Source organism: Symphodus melops, assembly GCF_947650265.1.
Source record: "Symphodus melops genome assembly, chromosome: 10".
Classification (NCBI taxonomy): domain Eukaryota; kingdom Metazoa; phylum Chordata; class Actinopteri; order Labriformes; family Labridae; genus Symphodus; species Symphodus melops.
In genome coordinates this window covers 21,862,848-21,883,029 of record NC_136700.1, presented here as the reverse complement: position 1 = coordinate 21,883,029, position 20,182 = coordinate 21,862,848, and the positions used below count along the sequence as shown (strand labels likewise).

The 20,182-nt window shown below is 39.0% G+C and overlaps 1 protein-coding gene across 1 annotated transcript; it reads left to right on the top strand.

Annotated features, from left to right (window-relative positions):
* Window positions 1-1,742: 1,742 nt before the first annotated feature.
* linc.pou2af1 (lnc RNA pou2af1) lies at window positions 1,743-6,592 on the top strand (the record flags this gene model as incomplete). Its single annotated transcript, XM_079353250.1, has 5 exons — window positions 1,743-1,749; window positions 3,713-3,813; window positions 4,066-4,134; window positions 4,694-5,062; window positions 5,963-6,592. The coding sequence occupies 5 exons, from the start codon at window positions 1,743-1,745 to the stop codon at window positions 6,317-6,319; spliced, it is 903 nt and encodes a 300-aa protein (XP_079209376.1). The 3' UTR covers window positions 6,320-6,592.
* Window positions 6,593-20,182: the final 13,590 nt, after the last annotated feature.

Sequence of the window (20,182 nt, the reverse complement as noted above, 5' to 3'; positions counted from 1 at the left end):
ATCCTGGCACATTATGGTATTCTAAAGAGCCCTTCACATGTCCTATTCTCAATGTTATAACTCTAGTTCACGAACACCAAAACGTCAGCCTCAGTTATACTTAGTCATCATGACAGACCTAAACGAGGTTGTTCGTGTCGTGTTATGCAAAAACAAACAGCGAAACACTCAGGCTGTAAAGGTATGTCCGCTAGAAAGAAGTTCTTTAGCCACTAGATGGCGCTGCTCCTTCACTGCACCAACGTAATGCAGGACAGGAGAGGCTATGGCTGTATAGGCCCGAGGAGAGGGATGTAGAAGTGGTCATGCACTGAAGAGAGGAGTTTATAAAGAGTGTTTCAGATGATAAAAGAAAGATATTGAAGAGGGGAAACGTACACACATTATGTGCACTTTCTTTAACACAAATATGCAAACTGGTCCATCCTACATTTTCTTTGTAAATTGATTAATTACCACTACATCTTGTGATCATAAATATATATTAATGGAAAGATAATGACACTAAAATATGATAACATTAGTCTGGAAGTGACGCTGATAATATGATACCGGTTTTCATTAAATAAGGTTTGTCCAGTTTTGGAGACTGCAGATGTTTGCAGCTGGCTAAAGAGGACATCATTTAGGACAGTTTTACATTTCCACTGTCATGTTTTATAAAGTCTTTATGCATCATTTTCGCCAAACATCTTTTTGTAAAAAAAAAAAAAAAAAAGGAAAAAAAGTGTTGAAACTGTTAATACAGGCTGGTGTAATATTTACTATCCCTGCTGTCTGGAGCGCAATCATAGTTTGCATTATCTGAAATAAAACAGATATAAATCACTTATTACAGATTGTAACGAAGTTTAACAGACTATGGAGAGATCGGATGGACGTGAGTTGGTGCTAAATTAAAAAGGGATTATAAGGAGATTGAAATACACCGAATTATTCCTCAGGAATATTAAGTATCGTGGAGTAAACTTTTTTTAGATATAAATGTATAAAATAAACTGTTACATATATAGATCTAAAAGAAAACAGAGCCACTGAATGTTTTCATAAACCCTCAGCAAGTGAGAAGCGCTCAGAGCACCTTGCAGGCCTGCGATTCCAAAGATGGCTGCTGCCCTTTGCCACGCCCACTTATTCTCCACTTTTATGCATTTTTGCCTGAAATAAAGTGTATAAATGTGTTTAGATACCTCATTGTTTTTTTCAATGCTCGCAATAATCATGTGGGCTCAGATAAAAGTTGAATTGCGGTGCTTATGTTGCAGGAAGAGCATCCAAGGCTGCAGTGCCTAATGAGGGGGTGTGATGCTCTAATATTGGAAAAGGAGGAAAAAAATTATAAAAGTATGGGTTTTTTTCGGTCAAAGTGTAAAATTACAATATATTATATTATAGTGGGGCTTGTGTGATGTCCATGCGTGGTGATTTTCATTCAAAAATCGATAAAACTCAGTTGCCTCTGAATATTCAAATTGAAAGTAACGCGCAATCAAAGTATTGTCAAATCATTGAGTTCTAGGGGTTTTAAATAGTAGGCATGGAGGCAGAAAATCTCAAACTAATATGTCCCCAGCTATATTACAATATTGTTGTATGCTCTGACTCTGTTGTAAGACATTTGTGTTGAGATTTTTGGATACTTTTGCACAAATTTCGTTCTTGGCCATTTTGCTGAGGCAGAAAAGGACGTTGTTGAGTCCCACGGGTCTTTCTCCAAGGAGCCTCTCTTCATCCCAGCCATCATGTCTGGTAAGTTTTATGTCGGTTTTTCATTTGGAAAACCATTTTTTGGTGTTTTGTTCTGTTGAAAAAAAGGAAGAGAGAGAAAAAGAGGGTAAAGTTTAGTGGCACAGTTAGAAGCACAACATAGTCACGTGCAAAATGAGCATGTTTTCCTTCAGATGATCTTTTTGTTAAGAGATTTAAATAAAATGTGAAATCACCAACGGGAAAAAAAAATAAATTAAAACTATACATCTTTTTTGTTGTTGTTATTTAATACTGTTTAAACTGTGTGTATCAGATGTGTCAATGTTTTTCATTCAAACAGCCCACAGAGCTTTAGCGACTTAAATGAGTTGTTGTTTGTTACACTTCTATGACCACCGAGTGTTAGTAAAAGCCAGTACAATACATATAGATAATCATTTTAAGACGCTTTTTTAAATTGTAGATTACAACTAGAAGCTTCTGTGCGCGGACTGCTTGTGCGTAACAGGTCGTTATGAGGAACCGCGTTGGAGTGGGATGTGTCTGTTGCGTGATTTTGGCCCACTATTTGTCACATTTAAGACAAATCATGAAGTAGCATTTAGCCGTATGAATATTTATCAGATGATGTTTCGCAGCATAGGCTTAGTCTCGTTATCAAATCGGCTCTTTCTCCAAACGCCTCGCCACTCCTGTGTGCATTAAATTACGCCTTTAGGCCTGAATTACCTGCACATGTACGAAGCGTTCTTTGGGCTTTTAAAATCAGGCTTCAATATCAGGAAAAATACTGCCAATTACTGTCCGTGTAAAAGTCACAGCATTTCACTATTACATAGCCACTGATGGGGGCAGGGTGATTTGAATAAAGATACAGAGATTGGAGTAACTAGAGCGTAGATTTGAATTATTATCAGAGGCTGTTGTTGAACTTTTTTTCCATAAAAAAATACATTCTGATCAAACTGAAGCCCAAACTGATGTTTTAAATAATCGGGAGCAGGTAATATGGAGCTGGAATGCGTAAAGAATAGATCGTGTTTTCATGCATCGTTATTACAATACTTTAACGATTAAAACTTAACTTATTTGTCTTACATTAGGCACATATAGTCCCGAATATTGATTCCAACGTGTTTACAGCCAAGAATTTAAAGTTTGAGCTACGGATCGTTACACAGACTCCTCTGAGCTCTTTGTTTCGTGCGTTTAACGCAGTTGTGAGGAGCACATATATCTAACTTTACCGATCTATCAAATACGAATTCTAAGGTTCAGATCATTACGAGTTTCACATGCCGTATGGTACTCCATGTCATTCAGCATTTCTGATTAGAAATATACTTACTGTGGAGTATTTTGTGCCGCTTTCCTTTGTTCCTGGTTTGGGAGAGGTGGATCGGGTACGCGGATAACACACACAGGCTGCAGAGAAGGGAGTCTGCTGACGGCGTAAAAGGAAACGCAGAGCCGTGTTGTGCCGTAAAGTGGGGGCTCTGTCAAGCAGCATTATTGGGCTGCGAGACCGGGACAATGGAGGGAAAAACAGCCGAAGCCACAGCGAGCATTGAGCGTTCAAAATACAACTTTACGCAGCGCGTAATGTGGACAGAGCTTTTATTTCAGAGACTAACACACTGTTAAAACTGCAGTTAGTTGTTTATTATCATCTAACATCCAAATGACTTGCACACGGTTTCTATAACAAAACTTACTTCATGTAGTTTATGACACACGGAAAATATGGGCACAGGAATGTGGAAGGAAGGGGTATTTCAGGGTAATGTGTGAAATTCATGTGTTATTTCAAACATGAGAGGAAGGAATATAAATGGTAACTGACTGGGGAGGGAAGTTTATGGTGGTGTGTGTATGTGTGTGCGTGTTTGGGGGGGGGGGTCTGCAGGGTTAGGTGGAGTTGAGCAGAGTGAGTATGAGCTTTTGTCCTCGCTAATGGAGGTTGTTCAGTAAACATGAGTGAGACGCTGTTATCTTCATGCAGATAAGCCCAGGGTCTATCAAGGCGTTCGCGTGAAGACCACGGTCAAAGAGCTGCTACAGAGGCACCGGGCCCGCGAGGCCGACAGCAGCAAAGTTAAAACGGTAATCTCTCTCTCTCTCTCTCTCTCTCTCTCTCTCTCTCTCTCGCTCTCTCTCTCTCTCTCTCTCTCTCTCTCTCTCATAAACTACTAATGACTGACTACCTACCATAAAATTTGTCCCTGAGCCATTTAGCATGCATATGCACGTACACACACACACCACACTCTCACCTACTTACAGTGAAAAGAAGTTACCTAAAAAATATCATGGCAAATAATCGTCTTTCGTTTCACCTTTCTTCCCGATGAACAGACATCCCAGGCTTGCTTGGATATCCCGGATCTTTGCCCGTCATCTTTACCAAGTAAGCTTAGCATCCAGGTCCAATATTTAGGAAGCAATGAAAAGGATGTTCGGAAGTCAAAGTGCGCAATAATCAACACTATTATCCAGTTGTTTAGTAAACTGTTTAGTGTTATATGTGTAGATCTAAAAGAAAACAGAGTGTGTGTTTGCTTAAAGACAGCTCAATCGGAAGCTGTGATTCCATTAATCCAAACACATCTACTATATAATAAACAACAACCTTCCCTGATCAATAAACCAGGAACAAAATACTCACATGAACCCTTCAGTCATGACCAGTTTACTCAGAAAAGTCTATACCTGGAATATTTTAGTCAATACTGACGGCCCCATAGCAAATGAGCAGGGTCCCTTCTTATAAACTAAGCCTACACTCAAATGTGTTGGCTGATGGTGTCATGACATCACTCTGAACTTGTAGGCCCTATTTAAATGTCTTCCTGTGATCTGTACAGACACTGCACTCTGTTTGAATGCGCTCTCGAAGATAGTTTCTCTATTTATGTTCTATTTGGGTGTATTTTATCTCTCTTTTTTTTTTTACATTAAAACAATGTAAGGCTATTTATGTCAGGAATTAAACATTGGGACGCGAGATCAACATTTTAAATCAACATTTTCATTTTCCTCTCCGTCAGATCGCTGTGTGAACCCTCCCCCTGCCGTTCCACATGCAGCCGCACGAACCATCCAGCTGCGCACCGCCTCGTTCCCTTTCCCTGACAGCTCCTGCAACATCCAGATGCAGGAAAGCACATTTGACGACATCCATCAGCAACTTGGGGACATGATGTTCCCCAGCAACGGAGACAGTTGTAGCAATATCCACAGCAGCACCGTCGGTGGTGGCGGCTGCACCGCTTCCCTGCCTCCCCTGTCCACACTCCCGCTACCCTGGTGCCATGGACTCTCATCTGACACGGACTACTATGGTCAGGAGATGGTAGGTTCTACCCACTGAGACAAAGTAAACCTTATTTAAAAAGATGTGAGTGTTATTTTGTTGTTGTTTTTTGTATGATAACGCATGTCTATGTATTTTTACTGAAGAATATTCAGAATAATAAATTAATAAATAATCATTCTAAAAATTACTTTGCTCATATAGCACCTTGCACAAAGTGACACGATAACAAAGGAAGAATATAAGAGGAGAAATAGTTGTAAATGTGCAAAAGTAAAAGAGGAGTGAAGAGTAAAGCATTAAAAGAAGGAGCAGGAATGGGTTAAAGACTGAGAACAGTCAAATGAATACAGGAAAGGATCAAATGGCTGAAATGCTAGAAGAAGGATTGGATGAAAAGATTAAGAGCAATACAATGAATAAAAGAAGGCATTCAGATTCAAATTCTTCCACATGGGGGAACTTTATTTAAAATCAAAACAGTTAAATAATCAGATAACACAACAAAATATACAAAAATATTTTAAATCCCATTAAAATCAGCCGAGAGCTCATACCAAAATTCTTGCAAAGTGGAGGTGTGCCAATTGCAGATAAAGTGCAAAAAGAGCAGGGAGGGATCACACAAGCACTTAAAAGGTGAACTCACACAAAGGAAAGTTTATAGTTTACCTTCCGAACGCTTTGAATGACTTCTAACACCACAGGCAACATTTAGTTGAACAGTTTCAGAAAAAAAGATTGACATGCTTGATTCCCTTTAAGCAGAGACCTGCACTTAAGTCTTTATTGAAGTGTGTGTGTCTTCATGCCTGGCCTTCAGAGGAGCTCAATATGCGAGGGTGGAATCAAGATATTTTTTCACTTGATACATTTTTAAAACGTTCCTGCAGACTTGTGTCAATTTCATGAACAATCATTTCCTCCTCTTTCCTCCAGGCTCCCTGCTCCTCACCGGAGTATTTGAAGCACTGCAACCCCATGGATCCAAACAGCTACTCACCACAGGACTCCTTCTCCTCCTCCTCCTCTTCCTCCTGCTACGACTCACCCACAAGGATGGAATCCAGCTACCATGTCGGCTTCAACTCAGAGCACTTCCACTATCAGAACTGCAGCCTCCAGGACTGTTACTGCCTGCCCCACTGCTGGCCCAGTCAGCAGGAGAGCTTCTCTGCCCCTGAATGTGCACCTCACTACAACCCAACAGATTTTACCTACGCCTGTCCTGTGGAGGAGAACTACTTCAGGAGGGATTTGCAGATGAGCTCGGAAATGTGTTACAATGCTCTATGATGCGACCAGCAGCAGTGTTGTTGTTTTTGTCTCTGGACTGTAAATACGAATCCATTCAGTGAGCTTGATGGTTGGCTTTGCATTTCAATGTGTGTATGCGTTCCACATGCGTTGTGCGTTGACAGTTCCCTTTGTGGAATATGATGATTGATTGCATGGGGAAAAAAAGAATGATATTTTTATATGAACTACTTTTTTAGTATTCAGATTTATTTTCTTACATGTCTTACAGATTTGTAGCTGTTTTAAATAAATATGTGCTTAATTTACCAACATGCTTTACATGCATTTGTCTTTATAGCCTGATGTCTATGAAACGCAAACAGACAGGACAAGCAAATGTGAATGTGTTAGTGTCAGTTGCTTTCCCGATCAGCCTGGTGAAGTTCACAGTTGACTCCCCAAACGAGTCGCTACACTTATCTTCTTTGTTGCTTAACTCCAGGTTTCGTAAATTTGCTGTCCATCTATCACAGAAATAGAAAAATGTGGGAGGCGGTGTTAAAACACATAACACAGGCTGATAACATGTCAGGGCTGAACTGTAATGCAACCCTTTGCACTGAAATGAAGGAATCTCATAGATTTGACTCAACCTGCAAGAAGAAAGGTCACTGGCAGTTAAATGATACGTTCAAGTGCAGAGGAAGTCGAAATTATTTAAACATGATGAATCCATCACCTTATGAAATCCATTCTTGACAAATACTGAGGAAACTTTTTTTTCCTCCATAAAAAGAAGCCAAAACTACAACTCTACAAGCTTGACAGAGCAGCAGATAAAAACATACACATCTAAGGGGCTTCTTAGTTTCTGTGATGTCCACATGTCTGCCTGACTCTTGAAAACATTCAACCTTAAATCAGTCTAATAATAAGGTTACAAAAGGTACAACAGATTAACAGTAGACAAGTCATATTACTTTAAGACCAGGCTGAAAAAGTCACTTAAACACAGAAAAATACTAAATGTCAAAAAGATTCAATAGAATGCATGATGCATCATGAAGTAAATAATGGTCAAACGTTTTCAAAAATATGCAAGATTAGGATTGACATATACTGTTTAGAGAACCTATTAAACTATAATTAATAAAAAGTACTTCACCGAACATGATGAATAAATGTACAGAGCTTGGCAGATGGCTTACTGGAAATCTTTAAACTGGGACGGTTTCTTTTTGCAAAATTTGAGAGATTTAAAAGTTTTTTTTTATTTTTATGTGTAAGCATACTGTCTGCACGCCACATTTAGCTGTATACTGTTCCACAGCACAATAAGACACTTAACCCTGAATTGCTCCATCTGCTTTGTCTGCATATAAATGTTTATGAATGGGATCAATTAAATCTGTTACGAGAACAGATGGCGTCTGGTGTTGATCATATTCACCGTATGACAATGCGGTCAACGTGCACCCTGGTGATTCATATTCCTATATATGCCTGATAAATACTTTATCCTGGTTTTTAATTCTTGCATATTATATTTTTTAATTCTTAGTTTCTTTGGTGCTCCTGAGGTAAGACTCTGTTGTTGTTTGATTTATATGTGGCTTGCCTGGGGCCTCGCCTGGCAAAGTATGTTGCAGCTTTTAGAAACTGGGCCAAGGGGTATACAAGCTACATTATCATGTTTCTTCCTAATGTCTCCAGGTGGAAAAATCCGGTTTCTCAAATTAAGGTAATGGCTTATCCCTGTTTCCTGAAATCGATATGATATAATGTGTACATGCACAAACACAAAAACAGGATACTTAAAAAACAGATAAAAACCAGTACACTAAAGTCTATGTTAGCACATTCAATGTGGAGGTCAGGGTGAGGCCATAGGACAACACAGACACCTCACTCTCCTACCCTTCCCCTCTTCAGCAGTGTGGCTACAGTCTGCATCCGTTCATCACAACATGAGAAAAGTTTGCATGGCTATGAAAAGAAGCTTCCCAAATCACATTATAGACCAGTCAATGTATATGTCATATGATCAATGTTATAAATTACATTACAATGTAAATATAACAAAAACAGAAATAAAGACAACAAGGAAAATCTATCTGCTCCTTCATGTCAGTTACTCACTTCTCAGTAAACCTGCGATCTAAGATGGGAAGTAAAATTAATATTTGAGTTATAAATTGTATTTTGTAGCTTAAAGCTGCATCGTCCATTTTCCTATCTTGCATGTTTTTAAAATCTTAGGACTACAAGTAAGTGATATCTTAAGGTTAAATTTAGCAGTGTTCAGGACAAGTTGTGGGAAAAGTTAATATTCACACACAATTTAAGATTAGAAATAAGCACCTAAATTATTGTATTTAACCTCTTCAAACTTCTGAGATGCTGCATAGAGTTTATAATTGTTTCTATTTTAAGAAAAGCATCGTCAGTGTTTGTGCTTGAAAGACGCCCCAGCAGATGCTTATCACCTGTCCAGGTTTACCTGGGTGTGAAATCCTGATCCTTATCCGGGCTGAATTTAAACATCTCTGTCTAAACCTGACCGAGTGTGTTTTTCTGTCATCTCATATCTGACTTAAGCCTTATAAACTGCCAAAAACATCTTCTCTTGACATGCTTTCTCCCCCTTGAGCCTGAGGCTGAACGTCAGAGTTTTAATCCCGTGCAAGACGCACAGTAAACTGCTGCAGACAGAGACAAGGTTCAAGCTCTCAGGCGTCTAAGTGAAAGGATGGGGGTCTTGACTGAAACCAGCAGAGTCTGAGGAGATCAAGATGTGATCCAAGTGAACCTGATCCGTCTGATGCCCCTCACACTGATCACTAATCGCAAACAAGCCTCGGACCCCTCCATTTACCTGCAGGGTCATCCAGCACTGCAGCATTGTTAAGGATTGAACAAGGCTGAACAAGAGGTGTGTGTGTGTGTGTGTGTGTGTGTGTGTGTGTTAACATGCTTAATCCCTCAAGGTGTTTGATAAGTCTCTAAAAGCCTCTGATGAGAAAGCGAATAATTGGTGGCTCAGCCTGGTGTGAAGTTTATTCCCGTTTTGTTCTGAATCCATGCGTCTCCATCACACTGTTATCTCAGAGCTGGGGGCTACAAAGGATTAGCAAATAACTCTAATCTGTTTAAAACAAATCAAAGGGATTCTTTAAATTTGGGAGTTTAAATTCTTGTTCTGGGAACAGAGCTGTGGTTACAAAAGCATGTAAGTTTTACATAATGGTACATCCGAAAATCCACTGTTTCCCGCTGTGGCAGATCAAGAAATTTGAAAGCTCAGTGAGGTGAAACTGACTAATAAAATGCAAAATATTTTGTATCAAGGATAGACTAAAATATCTGCAACCAATTACTTTTGTACCATTGTGTTATAATGAGAACGACCTCTCATTATAACACATAAGACTGTCTGTGTGCCAGTCCTTTCCTGCTGCACATCATCAAAAAAATACAACCCAAAAAAAAACTGCAAGTTCCAGTTTAACAATAAAAAAACAGTTGATTAAGGGGTTAAGAGAACATTTCCTGATCTGGGAACTGTGAAGTCCTAAACATCTGAGTTTGACATAAATCGGAAAATCCATTGTTTTCCCCTGTGACAGATAAGTGTTAAAGGGAAAATTGGAAAGTTAAGTGAGGTAAACTAGTTAACTTCCTTCTTTCATCTTGGTGGCAGCACAATCATGAATTTAAAAACTACCAAATAGAAATAAATCAGTCTTCTTCTTAATGTCCTCACTTCATACCCTAACCACAAAAAACCTCTGTCTCAATGATTTACTGACAGGACGAGGCAGAAAGTGAGGAGTATCCTAGAGGATAACTCCCATCCTCTCTTCTTCCAGTTTGAGCCATTGAGCTCTAAAAGGGGCTTACGAGTCCCTCTAGCAACTAAACATGTCTTTAAGAAGTCATTTATTCAAAGTACACATCATGACTGATGAGATCCGAACCATGACATGAACTGTTTTCAATGTGTAAATGTAGCGTTACTGACAGTCTGATTGTTTAGACTGTTTTATTTATCTGGAGAGCGTAAGGTAAATTTTCTCTATGGACAATAAAGAGTTATTATATTCTATTTCATTGTACATATATTGGTTTTATTTCAGTTGATTTTATGATAACAATAAACTGACCATGTGAATCTTAATGTTCATCAGTGTGAGTGAAGCAATTTTGATTTCTTTTCAAAGTGTTTCAAAGTTCCAATTCAGACTGGAAAGGGACTACAGCAATACTGGTTGAGGGTTGGATTTAAGACAAGATCAATATTACTACAAAGACAGATACAATAGAGAAGCAATGATTTTTAAAAAAAGGAAAAAAAAATTGGTAAAATTTGTTTTTCCATTTAAGGCCAATCTATTCACACAAAATGAAAATAAAAACAATTCAATTGATTGAATCACTGTGCATATACACATGGCTTACCCTAATAACAACAACTCACCTGCAGCCCAAAACTTTAGAGTACCTTTAAACTGCAGTTCTTCAAGGGTTCACTTGAGGCTGGCTGCAAAAACAATTTCCATTGGGTCCCATACTAAAATGTGAAAGTACACACACCATAATATCATTTTTCAAGTGCATAATTGCAAAAAGGTAATCAGAAAAGAACACACGAGTGCTGCTCTACGCAGATAAAATGTTTATACTTTTAAGGACATTTAATGTGCAGACTTGTCTGTCTCTTTAAAGCAGAAATTAAAAGGTTAACAGCTGAATTTGGTCTATTTGATCTCTTTTCTTTACACTTACTCACCTTATATATGGGTTGCTTTTTTTCACAACTCATCTGTTTTAATTTTTGAGCTGGAGAGTTATTTAAAAATGTGCATACTTAGGGGAGTGGAGATGTCTGGAGGCTGAAGGCCACCCTCACCTACACCTCATTGCATACTCATTTTATGTAGTTTTATGCAATCATGCAAGTTATGTGCTTGAGGGCATGGCTTACATTGATTGACAGGCACTCGTGGTCACTTCTTGTTGGCACAAAAAACAGATTAATCGTTGACTAGAGTCCAACTCATGGTGTTATATTCACTTCTAAATACATTATCAACTTTATTATTATTATTATGTTTAATCTGCTGTGTTTCCAATGCCCCCTTTATTCAACCGTCACCTATTTCTTTAAATTAAACAAATATTTATGCTAATTTTGATGATTTTTAATGTCTCATTTCTCTCTTTTGGATCTTCATTTTAATGCATCTATTTTGACTGATGTCAGATCTCTTTTAATGCACCTCATGCTGTGAATGTTTTAACTTTGTTAAGCACTCTGTTTGTATGTTGCTCCTTAAATGGTAAATGGACTTGAGCTTGTATCCTATTTTCTAGTTCTCTTCAGACTACTCAAAGCGCTTTTACACTGCAGGTCACACCATACTCATTCACACACTGATGGTAGAGGTTGCTATAGTGACCATATGAACTAACTAATCCGAGTAACACACATTTATACGCCACCGATAAAGCAGTGGGAGTAGATTGGGGCTATGTGTCTTGCCCAAGGACACATTGGACATGTTGCTGCAGGAACTGGGGATCCAACACCTACCTTCCCATTGAGAAGATCCAACTCTACCAACTGAGACACAGCCGCCCACTCATAAATAAAAGTGCCTTGTTAAAAAGGTTTTTTTTTGTTCAAACTATTAGGCCTACTTAAAAAAGGGACACTGTATTAAGAAACAACACTCTTAATTATACAAGTGTATCTATATTTAATTACAGCCATTATCCAGAGAACAGTATGGTGTGGTTTTAGTAAAGGTTAGCCAGGGTCTGTTTGTGTTATGAGGTTTCTATCCAAAGTTAATAAATAGCTTTCCTGAGTTTTAAAAAAAATCTGGGCATGTTTTCGGTAACTTGGCAGTGAGCTTCAAAGTCAGATATAGACAAAAGAAAGAAGAATATGGAAATGTGGTGCCTTCATTATATCATTAAAACAACAAGTTGGATCAACCTTTGAAAACTCAGGCACGTTCTCATTCTTCACATTTATGAAGTGCCAAGTGTGTGAAGTTGTACCTGATGTCAAAACGGGTGTCAAAATGGGCTCATGTGCCAAAGAAGTTAACCCTTTCATGCATTATTATTAAGACAAAGATTATTTACATGTTTTTTTTTCTTTTTTGAGAAGTTACACAAGTGTCCAGTTAAGTGGACTTCCTGCAATACAAAAATAAAGTTTTGTAAATGAAGAAGGAAAATTATTGTAATTTCTTGTAACAGTTTGTCTCTTTTTAGGATGCAAGATGATTGGTATGAGTTCTTGAATGTGAGTTTTGAAGGTTTTCCCTGTAGAGTACTCAGTACCTCCACATATTCTGGAGGCTGCCAGAACAGAACAACAGCAGGCATTTAATGAGAAAATATTATGGCAGAGCATGGGGGGGTTGAATTCTTTCTTCAGCCTTTTTCCATAGTAACACATTAAATGATACTGACAGAATAACTTGGAAATGAAAGTTACAGTTAATAGATTAAAACATTTGACAGAAAGAAAAGTTACTCAACCTTGAATATTTTCAAGAAAAAAAGCCAAGTCTCAGTATCAGTATCTGATGTATTGAAATGAAGACAGCAGTTAAGTGGACAGGTGATAAATCATAATATGATAAAAACCTGAAATCACTACTTAGAAACTTTAACAATAATATTTTTATGGCTGATGTTAAGATAAGAGCTTCACCTGCAAGGTGTTCTTGAAAAGCAGGATTTGTAAGATATTCCTGAGCGAATGAATGTATGACTTCCCATCGCCTGTCTCAATTTTGAAAACATTTTGGTATACTTCCTACTTCTGGCCAGTGGGGGGCAGCGTACGGGATGATTTGCTACTGTCAACTGAAGTAGCTGATGTGAAACCATTCCATCAAACCCATGATGCATTTAGCAGAAAAATACTTATTAACAGCTGTCCACAGCAGTGACCACACCACATACTCCACCTGTGTCACAGCAGTGTGTGCCAAGTCTGAACGAAGCTATCCAACAGAAAATCAGCAATCTGAAGAGCTTTTATTCCCCCCACCCTCCCTGCTGCTCCTCACAGCTCACTCTTCTTCCTGGAACTGGATGCAGAGAGTCAAGGTTAAAGGGATTGGTGTGTGTGTGTGTGTGTGTGTGTGTGTGTGTGTGTGTGTGTGTGTGTGTGTGTGTGTGTGATCCACAGATCCTGTTTGTGACTCCTCTCATGCTCCTGCTGAAGCAACACGTGGAAATCCCCCTGCAGAGGCTCAGCCTGCAGTTTACAATCAGTGAGAGCCGAACAGGCCTCAGCAGAGCTCCTCTTCATTTTTATTTGCCTGTATCGACCTTTTTACATGTCCACACAGACACCAACATTTTTTTATGACTTTTTTTCCCTCTTTCTTACTTTTGTCTGCATAAAGTATTATCGTTTATTCATTCACCTGGAAATTTCCATGGGTAAAATGTCCATTCAGTGGTTAACCCTTTAGGAGAGATCAGTATATGAAACCTTGTGGGGACGCAGCCTCAACACAGTATCTATAATAAATTGGGCAACATGTAATCAAGCTTTTTAATGCCTAACCATAAGAAAACATTGGTATGAACTTTGTTGCTTCAGGCTTGAATCCATCTCTTTAAAAAAAAAAAAAAAAGGATTATGATTAATCAATGCATCAATGCATCTATCTGAAAGTCGCAACATTTTCTTTTTATATTTGACAGGCAAGAGTGACAAGGGAAACTTCCTTTTATCAGCCAGAGCCAGAGCTCATGATGAGCAGACTTTCTACTGAGCTTTATGATGGTGTCTGACCATCAAGAGTAGTTACAGTGGTGCTCCATCTATCCACCCTCTATCCCATGTTCCAAGTTTTCAGCAGCTGGCTGTTCATCTCGAGTCTGGTTTTGCTCAAGATTTCTGACTCTTTAGCCTTGACTTTTCTTAGATGATGTAACAGATTAAAGTCTTCTAAGTGCTTCTTATAAAGTGTTCCAAGTTAACATTTGTCCTGGTCTCCAGACAACTTTCTGAAGATATCGTCTCAGAATCAAAAACTCGGCCTTAAATGATCTCAGAACCGGCTGACCGGTCAAGACCATCACTGATAGGCTTCTGTCTCGTGTCACTACTGTGGTTAGAAGGAAAACTCCCCTTTCTAAAAGAACAAACGTTTCAATTCATTCGTAGTTTAATTTAAATTCCCTGTTACGGCCGCAAACTTCCTGTTGTAAGATTTAAGTGAGTGACACGCCGGTGCACACAAGATGATTTAATTGATATTTAAAGTGTTGGTCTTGACTTGGTCTCAGATCGCTCACGTCGCAGGTATGTTTGGGTCTCAGTTTGTGTGGTCTTGACTACAATGCTACAGGAAGGTACTGAGACAGGAAGTAAACAAAGTTACGATCTGGAGATAATAAAACAAAATCAATGTGCATTGCTCAGAGGGGAGTCGTGTCTCTCTGTCCTCTCTTTGCCCCTGTCTCCTAACAATGGGGGAGAGGGGCCTGTTCTTGTGGATTGGGAACACCGGGCCGAGATGTTCTAAATCCATGATGACCCAGCTACATCTACACGGTCACCTGAAACACACATATAGCACAACCAGCAACCAACAAGCAACCAACAAGTTTATCACATCGGTTCCTTTGAACTTTTATGATCAGTCATTGAATAGAATCCTTTGTGTCTGGACACTGCGTCACATTTGTTCTTGTTAAAAATTAAGCAACAAGATCAATGTTTCTGTTGTTTCAAAGGCAAGAAAAAACATGTCAGAGTAACATTAAACTTTGGCATAGCGAAAGGAAATGTTATGAGGCCTGAAGTAAAGATATATGACAAGAAGTCTCTGTGCTTCACAACAACCGTTGAGTGAGTGTTATGTGTGTTCATATCTGAGGCTGTTTCTTTATTGAGTAAATCAAAGGCTGTTTACACTCATTCATGTTTTCAGCACAAACCCTCGACACACACCCTGCCCTGATAACAGACACACAGACGCATGCACACACAGCCGAACAGAGAGAGTGGCAGGAGAGTATATTTACACATCAAACAGACACTAAGTGGAGGCTGATGTAGGTCGTACAGTAGGGTTGTCCACACTGTGAAATGTAGTTTTCATATAAATAAAAGGCTGCACACGAATAATAAAGTGAGTCAGTGTATGGACCTTTTTTTTAAAAAAAATAAGGGTTACTGATAGTCACGTGAGAGGAAATAGATTGACTTGAACAAACATTTCTGGAAAATGTCCTCCGTGATGGGGGAGTCATGACCCTTTTTGTGAGCTATTATTTGAATTGTAAGCAAAAATCAGACTCCTCTGGCTTCCAAACCGTTCTTCAATCGACAACAGTGCTTGCTTTTCTCTCCGATTATTTGGCTTGTTTGCACTTATTCACCATGCATTATTTGATGATGAAGCTAATATTTTCCCCAATAACAAAATTTTACATCATGTTTAAAATGAAATTTTGGAATTCGGACGCAAGTGCAGACCTAGGGGTGTCTCAAAGTTGTCCCATAAGGATAACCACAAAATTGCAAGCGATAGACTGGAAGAGTGGGAGAAAAACCATGAATGGTATAGAGCTACAGCAGGCTTCCTAAAGTTAATAATGCACAGAAAATGATTAACTAAACCACTTCTGCCAAGCAGCTGAAATAAAACCCAAAATTGTCAAGGAGACCCAGAAAATAGGAAACGAAAGGGAAAGGTTGCCAGTGGACGACAGGCAAATAATACACTCAACGATTTTAAGTAGTGTTTATATGGACACACCAACAGCTTGAGAATACACACAGAGAAGCTACACATGGAGGCTCAGGTTAGATAAAACCACCCCACACCTGTGAACACATCAGTGAAACAAACACCTGACTGCAGTGAGTTGATTCTTTCACCATCATGGAGCCGAAATAGTGAGTGCCCTCACATTTTACAAACTCAGAGCAAACTTTGACATCAGAAAAAGTTACAAGGTAAAACAAATAGGCGGCCACGGACTGACATTTGCAAAATGCAGGAAACGCTGACAGAGAAAGAATAAAATTGTTGATTGTGAGGGTGCAAATCAAGGCTTTAAACACCGTTAGTGCACCAGATTACAAACTCACTTTTTTCAACAAGACTAGTGCCTTGCTCCTATAGTTCATTGTGACTTGTATGAAGGTTTTTAGACGTTATATTTCAGGTACAATTTGTGAAATCATACAAGATGCACTCTACTGTCGAAGTTTCATCAAATAATGCTGCCCCATTGAGATGTGCTGGTAAAGCGTAATGACACAAGTCTATAAAAGCGACTTATGAAGTGATTCAACGGATAAATCTGTAGCCAGTGGGAGATAATCATATACACCATCTCTATTGAACCACAAAATTCCTAACAATAACAAACCACCTCTCGGTTCTCTCTAAAGAGATAACTGTCAAGATACAGTGGTTTAAAAAAAAAATCATAAAGTGCAATGAATAATAGTACGCAGGTTCAAGCAGACCACCTTTCATTATTGTGGTTTTCTATCTTGATCTGAGGATTCTTCTCTCATGCAAGCACAAGCTTCATAACTGAGTGATTTGTGAGTGAAAACATGTCTCAGCATGCACTGCATCAACTCCTCACTCCTGCTCTTCATGTTGCAATTTTTTTTTTTAATTTTTTTTAGAAGGGTTGCCCCTGAAATCTTCCTAATATTTTTTATCACACTTCCCTCACAGCAACAGACTATCCCGATCTGTTTTACACAACATTAAACAGTTCAACGTCAAATTTCTAGGACTTGTTTCAGAGGATTGATGTGATGACAGTTTGTCCTGCTGCTACATGAGCAAAGGTTTTTAAGTGTCAGGATAGGGGGGGACATGGGACAGAGTTGCAGACTGAGCGGTTTCTTGAAGTTATCCAAGAAGGATAATCACTAAAATCACAAGTAATAGACTGGAGAGGGGGGAGCGAACAAAGGCATAGAGCCAAAACATCCTTCTAACCTAAATGTTCCCACCAAAAATATTTAATAAAACCCCTGCTGCCAAGCAGCTGACTTGAAACTAAGCTGTATAAGAGGCCTTAACACTCCCACAAACACACTATGGACCCAAATTCACAGAAAGTTGTTCATTTGTGTTTATGAACACATAGAGAATAAGCGCCAACGCAGGGAGAAGCGCTCACTACCTCTGAAGGTGAGATAATGAGTCAGCACAGAGCGCTGAAGTCCAACAGTGCGTGCGAGCTCCCCACACCTGCTATTAAATCAAGGCCAATCAGCCACAAACACACCTGACTCTGCACTGAGGCGATTCAATCAGCAGCCTCAGTGAGAAGCTCGTGAGTGTGCCCTCACAGAAACCAATGATCTGCCATAGAAAGTAGCAGATGTTAGCTGAAGAATAGCATTGTAGTGTTTGAACAATTTTTCTTTAATTTTATCAAAGCTGGGTTAGAAATGGCATCATACAAATCTTATTTTTAAGTAATCGTTTTTTAACTTGTGGGTTTTGTAAATGTTAAGAGAAGCTGAGTTTTTGTTCTTAGTAGTTCATGTCAGTCTTCATCTGGATGTCAGTTTGTTTTATTTTTATTCTTACTAGTAATAAATAAAAAGCATTATTTGTATTGATAAGTGTATAAAGAGTTGATTGTAAGACAATGGTACCAAGATACAAGTATGTGATGGAAGCATTCCTTTACAACAGCAGAATGAAGATAAAAGACTAATTGGCACTTATGTGTATTGGTGCCTTTTTGGGGTGCCAGGTTTCTGACTCTTTCCCTGATAAGCTCTGGTTATTCCTGCATTTATTCCGCCCCTGCTATCAAAGGTGCTGCTCAGGCATGTTTCTGCAATGCCTCTTGGCACATAGCAATTTAAAGGGACTTTCTCTGATTCCCCACATGCAGCCCTCGCCCTGAGCCTGCCTGTGGGACAGAATAAACAGTTAGGCAGATGCATTGAAAGAGTGGAGTGAGAGGCTGAAGGCAATTTACACTGAAGTGTTCCACGTGACGTTACCTTTCAACACTGTTTATCTTTCTAAAGGACCCTGAGGATATGTAAGCTGTGTCAGCAAGAAGGCAGAGCGCCATCTGCCCTGTCTTTGATCTACCAGGGAGCTTCAGTTCAGTTTCGATGAACTGATAAAAAAGAAGAAGATGTTAGTTGAATGGGTCATGGAACAGATCTAACTATTGAGAAAAAGTAGTGCTATGTATAAAAACAAATGTCAGTCAAATGGAACATGAGCATCAAATATATTCTTATAAAACATGATATCAAACATTATCCAACTATAAATGTTGTGTTGTATGGCATGTATGTATTTTTTATGCAGATCTTGTGCAATAATGGTAATGTGTATGCGTGTGTGAAAGCGGCGTAACACTAAAAGTTAAAGAAAATCATTCCACTCCTTCCATTACGATGTGGTTGAATGTTATTTTAAAAGTTTCACTTTTTAGCATCATTAAAAAAAAGCAAATAAAGTAAATCAACTGTGTCACTTGCAACTTTCATGTTGTTGAACTTCCAGATGGCAAACAATAGATTATTCGACAACAACACTGCTTATTTGGATGTCACATAAGTGTCTTTATATCACAGTCCGACTGTGTGACTTTAAGTGCAATATGAAGCTATGAGTTAACCATGAGTGTGCTAAAAACAATTCACCAATGAGAGCTTGCGCAAAGGATAATTATGTCCTTGTGCTTAATGGTGCTTAATTAGGGTGCTTTCTTATTCAAAACTCCAGAGGGAACACCAGTGGAGAGGGGTTGGAGGTGTGCTGCTGGAGGAGAGCGGAGCTAAAGGGCAACTAATGGACCATGAAGTTCTTCCTTTAATTGCATATTGTTCACTACTTGCTAACTTGTCTAACCCTCCAGACTATTTCTTAACTGTCAGTGTCACTTTCCAGGTTTTTTTTTCACCTCTCGACACTCATTAAAGGATCACAAATTCTCCTCACTGTTGTTTTGCTTTCTCGGATCTGCCTGGAGAACAAAACCAAAGCCAACTTCTCTTCACATGTTCCCTTCACATGAGCAGGCGGGGCACGTTTTTTTCCCCTCTCTGATACGATCTCAGGTGTTACCAGGTGTGGGGATCTGACAGAAGAGTTGAAGCACCTCTCACGATGTCAGTTTAACCCTGGGGGAAAACCCCATAGTTTAGTTGAGAGGGCCCTCACTGCCAAGAGGAAGCGCAACAATTCCCCATCTTACATCCTACACTACAGACTCAGAAGGTTCATAGCAATCTATGCTTTCTAAAAAGAACTTCCTTTTTTGTTGATGGAAGATAGTAGCTCTCACCTGTCAATCACAAGATTAGCCTCTGTACACCTAAAATACACTCTCTAGTGGCCACTTTAGAAATGGTAGTTTTTTGCTCTTGCTAATTGGTTTAATTTTCCAGTCAGATGTTGCAGTTACATTCAGAGACAAATTATTTAATTTCACCGACATGTTTCAAAGGATGAACTGATGAACATGATTTGAGTTGCCCGTCTGTTCACCCATACCAGTTGGAGTCGATTACGATGATGGTGATGTTTAATTGTAACTGTGGTTTCTCAAATACATGCTGTTGCTCATAACTTTACAAATCACACACCAGAATGAATAATATTTGTCTAATACGGATGATGCACAGTGAGCTGGTTGTGATTGCGGAGTGGAACGTGCGAAAGTCAGAGCTTTGCGTTTAGTTCAAGTCTCCCCCTGAAGGGGTTCCTCCATGATAAAGGCCTGCTCACTTAACATTATCACACTTATTGCACTGTTACCTATATCAACCACTCGAAACAGTTCTTGATTTGGAAAAGATTTTAGTGATTTGACAGTAATTTATTTCTCTGCTAAACAAATAGCTGTTGGGATCTAGAGCAACAATAA